The 12,842-nt window shown below is 40.4% G+C and overlaps 1 protein-coding gene across 1 annotated transcript in view; it reads left to right on the forward strand.

Moving 5' to 3' along the window:
• The window catches only part of AGAP3 (ArfGAP with GTPase domain, ankyrin repeat and PH domain 3), a 1,006,220-nt gene that overhangs the window by 97,972 nt on the left and 895,406 nt on the right, over window positions 1–12,842 (forward strand). Inside the window, exon 4 of the mRNA XM_053713235.1 lies at window positions 66–151. Coding sequence (XP_053569210.1) covers window positions 66–151 — 86 coding nt within the window. The remainder of the gene's footprint in view (window positions 1–65; window positions 152–12,842) is intronic.

Genomic DNA, 12,842 nt, shown 5'->3' on the forward strand with positions numbered 1-12,842 from the left:
GTTTCTGTGTAACTGCTACATATCTGTATTTTCCTTCCAGTCTTCATGTAACTGTGTTTTTGCAGGGGGAAGGTTCAAAAAGGAGATTGTGGTAGACGGACAGAGTTATCTTTTATTAATCAGAGATGAGGGTGGACCACCAGAAATGCAGGTATAACGTGAATCATGCGTTTGTTTATGTCTGTATGGTCAGCTGCCCACTGATTGTAGATATTTAAGCTGTTAATGGACTTTCTTTTGTACTGTGACAACTAGTGTCTAATCTTCTATGGCACACACTTCTTTCTTTTGTACTGTGACAACTTGTGTCTAATCTTCTATGGCACACACTTCTTTCTTTTGTACTGTGACAACTAGTGTCTAATCTTCTATGGCACACACTTCTTTCTTTTGTACTGTGACAACTTGTGTCTAATCTTCTATGGCACACACTTCTTTCTTTTGTACTGTGACAACTAGTGTCTAATCTTCTATGGCACACACTTCTTTCTTTTGTACTGTGACAACTAGTGTCTAATCTTCTATGGCACACACTTCTTTCTTTGTACTGTGACAACTAGTGTCTAATCTTCTATGGCACACACTTCTTTCTTTTGTACTGTGACAACTAGTGTCTAATCTTCTATGGCACACACTTCTTTCTTTTGTACTGTGACAACTAGTGTCTAATCTTCTATGGCACACACTTCTTTCTTTTGTACTGTGACAACTTGTGTCTAATCTTCTATGGCACACACTTCTTTCTTTTGTACTGTGACAACTAGTGTCTAATCTTCTATGGCACACACTTCTTTCTTTTGTACTGTGACAACTTGTGTCTAATCTTCTATGGCACACACTTCTTTCTTTTGTACTGTGACAACTAGTGTCTAATCTTCTATGGCACACACTTCTTTCTTTTGTACTGTGACAACTAGTGTCTAATCTTCTATGGCACACACGTCTTTCTTTTGTACTGTGACAACTTGTGTCTAATCTTCTATGGCACACACTTCTTTCTTTTGTACTGTGACAACTTGTGTCTAATCTTCTATGGCACACACTTCTTTCTTTTGTACTGTGACAACTTGTGTCTAATCTTCTATGGCACACACTTCTTTCTTTTGTACTGTGACAACTAGTGTCTAATCTTCTATGGCACACACTTCTTTCTTTTGTACTGTGACAACTAGTGTCTAATCTTCTATGGCACACACTTCTTTCTTTTGTACTGTGACAACTTGTGTCTAATCTTCTATGGCACACACTTCTTTCTTTTGTACTGTGACAACTAGTGTCTAATCTTCTATGGCACACACTTCTTTCTTTTGTACTGTGACAACTTGTGTCTAATCTTCTATGGCACACACTTCTTTCTTTTGTACTGTGACAACTTGTGTCTAATCTTCTATGGCACACACTTCTTTCTTTTGTACTGTGACAACTAGTGTCTAATCTTCTATGGCACACACTTCTTTCTTTTGTACTGTGACAACTAGTGTCTAATCTTCTATGGCACACACTTCTTTCTTTTGTACTGTGACAACTTGTGTCTAATCTTCTATGGCACACACTTCTTTCTTTTGTACTGTGACAACTAGTGTCTAATCTTCTATGGCACACACTTCTTTCTTTTGTACTGTGACAACTAGTGTCTAATCTTCTATGGCACACACTTCTTTCTTTTGTACTGTGACAACTAGTGTCTAATCTTCTATGGCACACACTTCTTTCTTTTGTACTGTGACAACTAGTGTCTAATCTTCTATGGCACACACTTCTTTCTTTTGTACTGTGACAACTAGTGTCTAATCTTCTATGGCACACACTTCTTTCTTTTGTACTGTGACAACTTGTGTCTAATCTTCTATGGCACACACTTCTTTCTTTTGTACTGTGACAACTAGTGTCTAATCTTCTATGGCACACACTTCTTTCTTTTGTACTGTGACAACTAGTGTCTAATCTTCTATGGCACACACTTCTTTCTTTTGTACTGTGACAACTTGTGTCTAATCTTCTATGGCACACACTTCTTTCTTTTGTACTGTGACAACTTGTGTCTAATCTTCTATGGCACACACTTCTTTCTTTTGTACTGTGACAACTAGTGTCTAATCTTCTATGGCACACACTTCTTTCTTTTGTACTGTGACAACTAGTGTCTAATCTTCTATGGCACACACTTCTTTCTTTTGTACTGTGACAACTAGTGTCTAATCTTCTATGGCACACACTTCTTTCTTTTGTACTGTGACAACTAGTGTCTAATCTTCTATGGCACACACTTCTTTCTTTTGTACTGTGACAACTAGTGTCTAATCTTCTATGGCACACACTTCTTTCTTTTGTACTGTGACAACTAGTGTCTAATCTTCTATGGCACACACTTCTTTCTTTTGTACTGTGACAACTTGTGTCTAATCTTCTATGGCACACACTTCTTTCTTTTGTACTGTGACAACTTGTGTCTAATCTTCTATGGCACACACTTCTTTCTTTTGTACTGTGACAACTAGTGTCTAATCTTCTATGGCACACACTTCTTTCTTTTGTACTGTGACAACTTGTGTCTAATCTTCTATGGCACACACTTCTTTCTTTTGTACTGTGACAACTAGTGTCTAATCTTCTATGGCACACACTAATTTCTTTTGTACTGTGACAACTAGTGTCTAATCTTCTATGGCACACACTTCTTTCTTTTGTACTGTGACAACTAGTGTCTAATCTTCTATGGCACACACTTCTTTCTTTTGTACTGTGACAACTTGTGTCTAATCTTCTATGGCACACACTTCTTTCTTTTGTACTGTGACAACTAGTGTCTAATCTTCTATGGCACACACTTCTTTCTTTTGTACTGTGACAACTAGTGTCTAATCTTCTATGGCACACACGTCTTTCTTTTGTACTGTGACAACTAGTGTCTAATCTTCTATGGCACACACTTCTTTCTTTTGTACTGTGACAACTAGTGTCTAATCTTCTATGGCACACACTTCTTTCTTTTGTACTGTGACAACTTGTGTCTAATCTTCTATGGCACACACTTCTTTCTTTTGTACTGTGACAACTTGTGTCTAATCTTCTATGGCACACACTTCTTTCTTTTGTACTGTGACAACTAGTGTCTAATCTTCTATGGCACACACTTCTTTCTTTTGTACTGTGACAACTAGTGTCTAATCTTCTATGGCACACACTTCTTTCTTTTGTACTGTGACAACTAGTGTCTAATCTTCTATGGCACACACTTCTTTCTTTTGTACTGTGACAACTAGTGTCTAATCTTCTATGGCACACACTTCTTTCTTTTGTACTGTGACAACTTGTGTCTAATCTTCTATGGCACACACTTCTTTCTTTTGTACTGTGACAACTTGTGTCTAATCTTCTATGGCACACACTTCTTTCTTTTGTACTGTGACAACTAGTGTCTAATCTTCTATGGCACACACTTCTTTCTTTTGTACTGTGACAACTAGTGTCTAATCTTCTATGGCACACACTTCTTTCTTTTGTACTGTGACAACTAGTGTCTAATCTTCTATGGCACACACTTCTTTCTTTTGTACTGTGACAACTTGTGTCTAATCTTCTATGGCACACACTTCTTTCTTTTGTACTGTGACAACTAGTGTCTAATCTTCTATGGCACACACTTCTTTCTTTTGTACTGTGACAACTTGTGTCTAATCTTCTATGGCACACACTTCTTTCTTTTGTACTGTGACAACTAGTGTCTAATCTTCTATGGCACACACTTCTTTCTTTTGTACTGTGACAACTAGTGTCTAATCTTCTATGGCACACACTTCTTTCTTTTGTACTGTGACAACTTGTGTCTAATCTTCTATGGCACACACTTCTTTCTTTTGTACTGTGACAACTTGTGTCTAATCTTCTATGGCACACACTTCTTTCTTTTGTACTGTGACAACTAGTGTCTAATCTTCTATGGCACACACTTCTTTCTTTTGTACTGTGACAACTTGTGTCTAATCTTCTATGGCACACACTTCTTTCTTTTGTACTGTGACAACTTGTGTCTAATCTTCTATGGCACACACTTCTTTCTTTTGTACTGTGACAACTTGTGTCTAATCTTCTATGGCACACACTTCTTTCTTTTGTACTGTGACAACTTGTGTCTAATCTTCTATGGCACACACTTCTTTCTTTTGTACTGTGACAACTAGTGTCTAATCTTCTATGGCACACACTTCTTTCTTTTGTACTGTGACAACTAGTGTCTAATCTTCTATGGCACACACTTCTTTCTTTTGTACTGTGACAACTAGTGTCTAATCTTCTATGGCACACACTTCTTTCTTTTGTACTGTGACAACTTGTGTCTAATCTTCTATGGCACACACTTCTTTCTTTTGTACTGTGACAACTAGTGTCTAATCTTCTATGGCACACACTTCTTTCTTTTGTACTGTGACAACTAGTGTCTAATCTTCTATGGCACACACTTCTTTCTTTTGTACTGTGACAACTAGTGTCTAATCTTCTATGGCACACACTTCTTTCTTTTGTACTGTGACAACTTGTGTCTAATCTTCTATGGCACACACTTCTTTCTTTTGTACTGTGACAACTTGTGTCTAATCTTCTATGGCACACACTTCTTTCTTTTGTACTGTGACAACTAGTGTCTAATCTTCTATGGCACACACTTCTTTCTTTTGTACTGTGACAACTAGTGTCTAATCTTCTATGGCACACACTTCTTTCTTTTGTACTGTGACAACTAGTGTCTAATCTTCTATGGCACACACTTCTTTCTTTTGTACTGTGACAACTAGTGTCTAATCTTCTATGGCACACACTTCTTTCTTTTGTACTGTGACAACTTGTGTCTAATCTTCTATGGCACACACTTCTTTCTTTTGTACTGTGACAACTTGTGTCTAATCTTCTATGGCACACACTTCTTTCTTTTGTACTGTGACAACTAGTGTCTAATCTTCTATGGCACACACTTCTTTCTTTTGTACTGTGACAACTAGTGTCTAATCTTCTATGGCACACACTTCTTTCTTTTGTACTGTGACAACTAGTGTCTAATCTTCTATGGCACACACTTTCTTTTGTACTGTGACAACTAGTGTCTAATCTTCTATGGCACACACTTCTTTCTTTTGTACTGTGACAACTAGTGTCTAATCTTCTATGGCACACACTTCTTTCTTTTGTACTGTGACAACTAGTGTCTAATCTTCTATGGCACACACTTCTTTCTTTTGTACTGTGACAACTAGTGTCTAATCTTCTATGGCACACACTTCTTTCTTTTGTACTGTGACAACTAGTGTCTAATCTTCTATGGCACACACTTCTTTCTTTTGTACTGTGACAACTTGTGTCTAATCTTCTATGGCACACACTTCTTTCTTTTGTACTGTGACAACTTGTGTCTAATCTTCTATGGCACACACTTCTTTCTTTTGTACTGTGACAACTAGTGTCTAATCTTCTATGGCACTCACTTCTTTCTTTTGTACTGTGACAACTTGTGTCTAATCTTCTATGGCACACACTTCTTTCTTTTGTACTGTGACAACTAGTGTCTAATCTTCTATGGCACACACTTCTTTCTTTTGTACTGTGACAACTTGTGTCTAATCTTCTATGGCACACACTTCTTTCTTTTGTACTGTGACAACTAGTGTCTAATCTTCTATGGCACACACTTTCTTTTGTACTGTGACAACTAGTGTCTAATCTTCTATGGCACACACTTCTTTCTTTTGTACTGTGACAACTAGTGTCTAATCTTCTATGGCACACACTTCTTTCTTTTGTACTGTGACAACTAGTGTCTAATCTTCTATGGCACACACTAATTTCTTTTGTACTGTGACAACTAGTGTCTAATCTTCTATGGCACACACTTCTTTCTTTTGTACTGTGACAACTTGTGTCTAATCTTCTATGGCACACACTTCTTTCTTTTGTACTGTGACAACTTGTGTCTAATCTTCTATGGCACACACTTCTTTCTTTTGTACTGTGACAACTAGTGTCTAATCTTCTATGGCACACACTTCTTTCTTTTGTACTGTGACAACTAGTGTCTAATCTTCTATGGCACACACTAATTTCTTTTGTACTGTGACAACTAGTGTCTAATCTTCTATGGCACACACTTCTTTCTTTTGTACTGTGACAACTAGTGTCTAATCTTCTATGGCACACACTTCTTTCTTTTGTACTGTGACAACTTGTGTCTAATCTTCTATGGCACACACTTCTTTCTTTTGTACTGTGACAACTAGTGTCTAATCTTCTATGGCACACACTTCTTTCTTTTGTACTGTGACAACTTGTGTCTAATCTTCTATGGCACACACTTCTTTCTTTTGTACTGTGACAACTTGTGTCTAATTTTCTATGGCACACACTTCTTTCTTTTGTACTGTGACAACTTGTGTCTAATCTTCTATGGCACACACTTCTTTCTTTGGATGCCACGTGTCTGCTAGTCTCTAGATTGTGTGCCATCATTGTATGGCATAGGGTTTCTGCCATTTACAAGGTGCCAGTACATTGTCCTTCTGTAAGAAACGATAAGCTGCTTTTTCCCATGCCATTACGTGTGCTTTTCTTTCATAAGATGGTGAGAGTCCACGAGCCATCACATTTGGGATTAAAGTCCAATCCTATAGAAGGAGGCAAAACAGCACACACAGCAGAGCTTTAATCGTTGTTGGTATACAGATGAAGCTAACCGACAACTTAATGATAGTCTTACTTACAAGAGAATCACCTTTAATCCAACTACTAAATTCAAAAAGCAACCGAATGTATTCTTAGATGAGGCAAGGGATAAGGGTAACATCACTTTGGATACAATGAATTATTTAAAGGTACAAGAACCACAAATACCTGTATTTAAGCACTTACCTAAAGTGCACAAAACATTAACAGGGAGGCCTATTATCTCTCAAGATAGGCACCCTGGGTGAGAAACTTAGTGCCTATGTTCAGTCTATATTACAGCCCATTGTACAACAATCCCCAGGATATATCAGAGACACCAAACATTAACATCTCCACCAGGGAGGCCTATTATCTCTCAGGATAGGCACCCTGGGCGAGAAACTTAGTGCTTATGTTCACTCTATGTTACAGCCCATTGTACAACAATCCCCAGGATATATCAGAGACACCAATCATTAACATCTCCACCAGGGAGGCCTATTATCTCTCAGGATAGGCACCCTGGGCGAGAAACTTAGTGCTTATGTTCACTCTATGTTACAGCCCATTGTATAACAATCCCCAGGATATATTAGAGACACCAATCATTAACATCTCCACCAGGGAGGCTTATTATCTCTCAGGATAGGCACCCTGGGTGAGAAACTTAGTGCCTATGTTCAGTGTATATTACAGCCCATTGTACAACAATCCCCAGGATATATCAGAGACACCAATCATTAACATCTCCACCAGGGAGGCCTATTATCTCTCAGGATAGGCACCCTGGGCGAGAAACTTAGTGCCTATGTTCAGTGTATATTACAGCCCATTGTACAACAATCCCCAGGATATATCAGAGACACCAAACATTAACATCTCTACCAGGGAGGCCTATTATCTCTCAGGATAGGCACCCTGGGTGAGAAACCTAGTGCTTATGTTCACTCTATGTTACAGCCCATTGTACAACAATCCCCAGGATATATCAGAGACACCAAACATTAACATCTCTACTAGGGAGGCCTATTATCTCTCCGGAATAGGCACCCTGGGTGAGAGACTTAGTGCTTATGTTCACTCTATGTTACAGCCCATTGTACAACAATCCCCAGGATATATTAGAGACACCAAACATTAACATCTCCACCAGGGAGGCCTATTATCTCTCAGGATAGGCACCCTGGGTGAGAAACTTAGTGCTTATGTTCAGTCTATATTACAGCCCATTGTACAACAATCCCCAGGATATATTAGAGACACCAAACATTAACATCTCTACTAGGGAGGCCTATTATCTCTCCGGAATAGGCACCCTGGGTGAGAGACTTAGTGCTTATGTTCAATCTATATTACAGCCCATTGTACAACAATCCCCAGGATATATCAGAGACACCAAACATTAACATCTCCACCAGGGAGGCCTATTATCTCTCAGGATAGGCACCCTGGGTGAGAAACTTAGTGCCTATGTTCACTCTATGTTACAGCCCATTGTACAACAATCCCCAGGATATATCAGAGACACCAATCATTAACATCTCTACTAGGGAGGCCTATTATCTCTCCGGAATAGGCACCCTGGGCGAGAAACTTAGTGCCTATGTTCAGTCTATATTACAGCCCATTGTACAACAATCCCCAGGTTATATCAGAGACACCAATCATTAACATCTCTACTAGGGAGGCCTATTATCTCTCCGGAATAGGCACCCTGGGTGAGAGACTTAGTGCTTATGTTCAATCTATATTACAGCCCATTGTACAACAATCCCCAGGATATATCAGAGACACCAAACATTAACATCTCTACCAGGGAGGCCTATTATCTCTCAGGATAGGCACCCTGGGCGAGAAACTTAGTGCCTATGTTCACTCTATGTTACAGCCCATTGTACAACAATCCCCAGGATATATTAGAGACACCAAACATTAACATCTCCACCAGGGAAGCCTATTATCTCTCAGGATAGGAACCCTGGGTGAGAAACCTAGTGCCTATGTTCAGTCTATATTACAGCCCATTGTACAACAATCCCCAGGATATATCAGAGACACCAATCATTAACATCTCTACTAGGGAGGCCTATTATCTCTCCGGAATAGGCACCCTGGGCGAGAAACTTAGTGCCTATGTTCAGTCTATATTACAGCCCATTGTACAACAATCCCCAGGATATATCAGAGACACCAAACATTAACATCTCTACCAGGGAGGCCTATTATCTCTCAGGATAGGCACCCTGGGCGAGAAACTTAGTGCTTATGTTCAGTGTATATTACAGCCCATTGTACAACAATCCCCAGGATATATTAGAGACACCAAACATTAACATCTCCACCAGGGAGACCTATTATCTCTCAGGATAGGAACCCTGGGTGAGAAACTTAGTGCTTATGTTCAGTCTATATTACAGCCCATTGTACAACAATCCCCAGGATATATCAGAGACACCAATCATTAACATCTCCACCAGGGAGGCTTATTATCTCTCAGGATAGGCACCCTGGGTGAGAAACTTAGTGCTTATGTTCAGTCTATATTACAGCCCATTGTACAACAATCCCCAGGATATATCAGAGACACCAATCATTAACATCTCCACCAGGGAGGCCTATTATCTCTCAGGATAGGCACCCTGGGTGAGAAACTTAGTGCTTATGTTCACTCTATATTACAGCCCATTGTACAACAATCCCCAGGATATATCAGAGACACCAATCATTAACATCTCTACTAGGGAGGCCTATTATCTCTCAGGATAGGCACCCTGGGTGAGAAACTTAGTGCTTATGTTCAGTCTATATTACAGCCCATTGTACAACAATCCCCAGGATATATTAGAGACACCAAACATTAACATCTCTACTAGGGAGGCCTATTATCTCTCCGGAATAGGCACCCTGGGTGAGAGACTTAGTGCTTATGTTCAATCTATATTACAGCCCATTGTACAACAATCCCCAGGATATATCAGAGACACCAAACATTAACATCTCCACCAGGGAGGCCTATTATCTCTCAGGATAGGCACCCTGGGTGAGAAACTTAGTGCCTATGTTCACTCTATATTACAGCCCATTGTACAACAAATCCCCAGGATATATCAGAGACACCAAACATTAACATCTCCACCAGGGAGGCCTATTATCTCTCAGGATAGGCACCCTGGGTGAGAAACTTAGTGCCTATGTTCACTCTATATTACAGCCCATTGTACAACAATCCCCAGGATATATCAGAGACACCAATCATTAACATCTCTACTAGGGAGGCCTATTATCTCTCAGGATAGGCACCCTGGGTGAGAAACTTAGTGCTTATGTTCAGTCTATATTACAGCCCATTGTACAACAATCCCCAGGATATATTAGAGACACCAAACATTAACATCTCTACTAGGGAGGCCTATTATCTCTCCGGAATAGGCACCCTGGGTGAGAGACTTAGTGCTTATGTTCAATCTATATTACAGCCCATTGTACAACAATCCCCAGGATATATCAGAGACACCAAACATTAACATCTCCACCAGGGAGGCCTATTATCTCTCAGGATAGGCACCCTGGGTGAGAAACTTAGTGCCTATGTTCACTCTATGTTACAGCCCATTGTACAACAATCCCCAGGATATATCAGAGACACCAATCATTAACATCTCTACTAGGGAGGCCTATTATCTCTCCGGAATAGGCACCCTGGGCGAGAAACTTAGTGCCTATGTTCAGTCTATATTACAGCCCATTGTACAACAATCCCCAGGTTATATCAGAGACACCAATCATTAACATCTCTACTAGGGAGGCCTATTATCTCTCCGGAATAGGCACCCTGGGTGAGAGACTTAGTGCTTATGTTCAATCTATATTACAGCCCATTGTACAACAATCCCCAGGATATATCAGAGACACCAAACATTAACATCTCTACCAGGGAGGCCTATTATCTCTCAGGATAGGCACCCTGGGCGAGAAACTTAGTGCCTATGTTCACTCTATGTTACAGCCCATTGTACAACAATCCCCAGGATATATTAGAGACACCAAACATTAACATCTCCACCAGGGAAGCCTATTATCTCTCAGGATAGGAACCCTGGGTGAGAAACCTAGTGCCTATGTTCAGTCTATATTACAGCCCATTGTACAACAATCCCCAGGATATATCAGAGACACCAATCATTAACATCTCTACTAGGGAGGCCTATTATCTCTCCGGAATAGGCACCCTGGGCGAGAAACTTAGTGCCTATGTTCAGTCTATATTACAGCCCATTGTACAACAATCCCCAGGATATATCAGAGACACCAAACATTAACATCTCTACCAGGGAGGCCTATTATCTCTCAGGATAGGCACCCTGGGCGAGAAACTTAGTGCTTATGTTCAGTGTATATTACAGCCCATTGTACAACAATCCCCAGGATATATTAGAGACACCAAACATTAACATCTCCACCAGGGAGACCTATTATCTCTCAGGATAGGAACCCTGGGTGAGAAACGTAGTGCTTATGTTCAGTCTATATTACAGCCCATTGTACAACAATCCCCAGGATATATCAGAGACACCAATCATTAACATCTCCACCAGGGAGGCTTATTATCTCTCAGGATAGGCACCCTGGGTGAGAAACTTAGTGCTTATGTTCAGTCTATATTACAGCCCATTGTACAACAAATCCCCAGGATATATCAGAGACACCAATCATTAACATCTCCACCAGGGAGGCCTATTATCTCTCAGGATAGGCACCCTGGGTGAGAAACTTAGTGCTTATGTTCACTCTATATTACAGCCCATTGTACAACAATCCCCAGGATATATCAGAGACACCAATCATTAACATCTCTACTAGGGAGGCCTATTATCTCTCAGGATAGGCACCCTGGGCGAGAAACTTAGTGCCTATGTTCAGTCTATATTACAGCCCATTGTACAACAATCCCCAGGATATATCAGAGACACCAAACATTAACATCTCTACCAGGGAGGCCTATTATCTCTCAGGATAGGCACCCTGGGCGAGAAACTTAGTGCTTATGTTCACTCTATATTACAGCCCATTGTACAACAATCCCCAGGATATATCAGAGACACCAAACATTAACATCTCTACCAGGGAGGCCTATTATCTCTCAGGATAGGCACCCTGGGTGAGAAACTTAGTGCCTATGTTCACTCTATGTTACAGCCCATTGTACAACAATCCCCAGGATATATTAGAGACACCAAACATTAACATCTCCACCAGGGAGACCTATTATCTCTCAGGATAGGAACCCTGGGTGAGAAACTTAGTGCTTATGTTCAATCTATATTACAGCCCATTGTACAACAATCCCCAGGATATATCAGAGACACCAATCATTAACATCTCCACCAGGGAGGCTTATTATCTCTCAGGATAGGCACCCTGGGTGAGAAACTTAGTGCTTATGTTCAGTCTATATTACAGCCCATTGTACAACAAATCCCCAGGATATATCAGAGACACCAATCATTAACATCTCCACCAGGGAGGCCTATTATCTCTCAGGATAGGCACCCTGGGTGAGAAACTTAGTGCTTATGTTCACTCTATATTACAGCCCATTGTACAACAATCCCCAGGATATATCAGAGACACCAATCATTAACATCTCTACTAGGGAGGCCTATTATCTCTCAGGATAGGCACCCTGGGCGAGAAACTTAGTGCCTATGTTCAGTCTATATTACAGCCCATTGTACAACAATCCCCAGGATATATCAGAGACACCAAACATTAACATCTCTACCAGGGAGGCCTATTATCTCTCAGGATAGGCACCCTGGGCGAGAAACTTAGTGCTTATGTTCACTCTATATTACAGCCCATTGTACAACAATCCCCAGGATATATCAGAGACACCAAACATTAACATCTCTACCAGGGAGGCCTATTATCTCTCAGGATAGGCACCCTGGGTGAGAAACTTAGTGCCTATGTTCACTCTATGTTACAGCCCATTGTACAACAATCCCCAGGATATATTAGAGACACCAAACATTAACATCTCCACCAGGGAGACCTATTATCTCTCAGGATAGGCACCCTGGGCGAGAAACTTAGTGCCTATGTTCACTCTATGTTACAGCCCATTGTACAACAATCCCCAGGATTTATTA

The sequence above is a fragment of the Bombina bombina genome, chromosome 5 (genome assembly GCF_027579735.1).
Source record: "Bombina bombina isolate aBomBom1 chromosome 5, aBomBom1.pri, whole genome shotgun sequence".
In the NCBI taxonomy this organism is placed as follows: domain Eukaryota; kingdom Metazoa; phylum Chordata; class Amphibia; order Anura; family Bombinatoridae; genus Bombina; species Bombina bombina.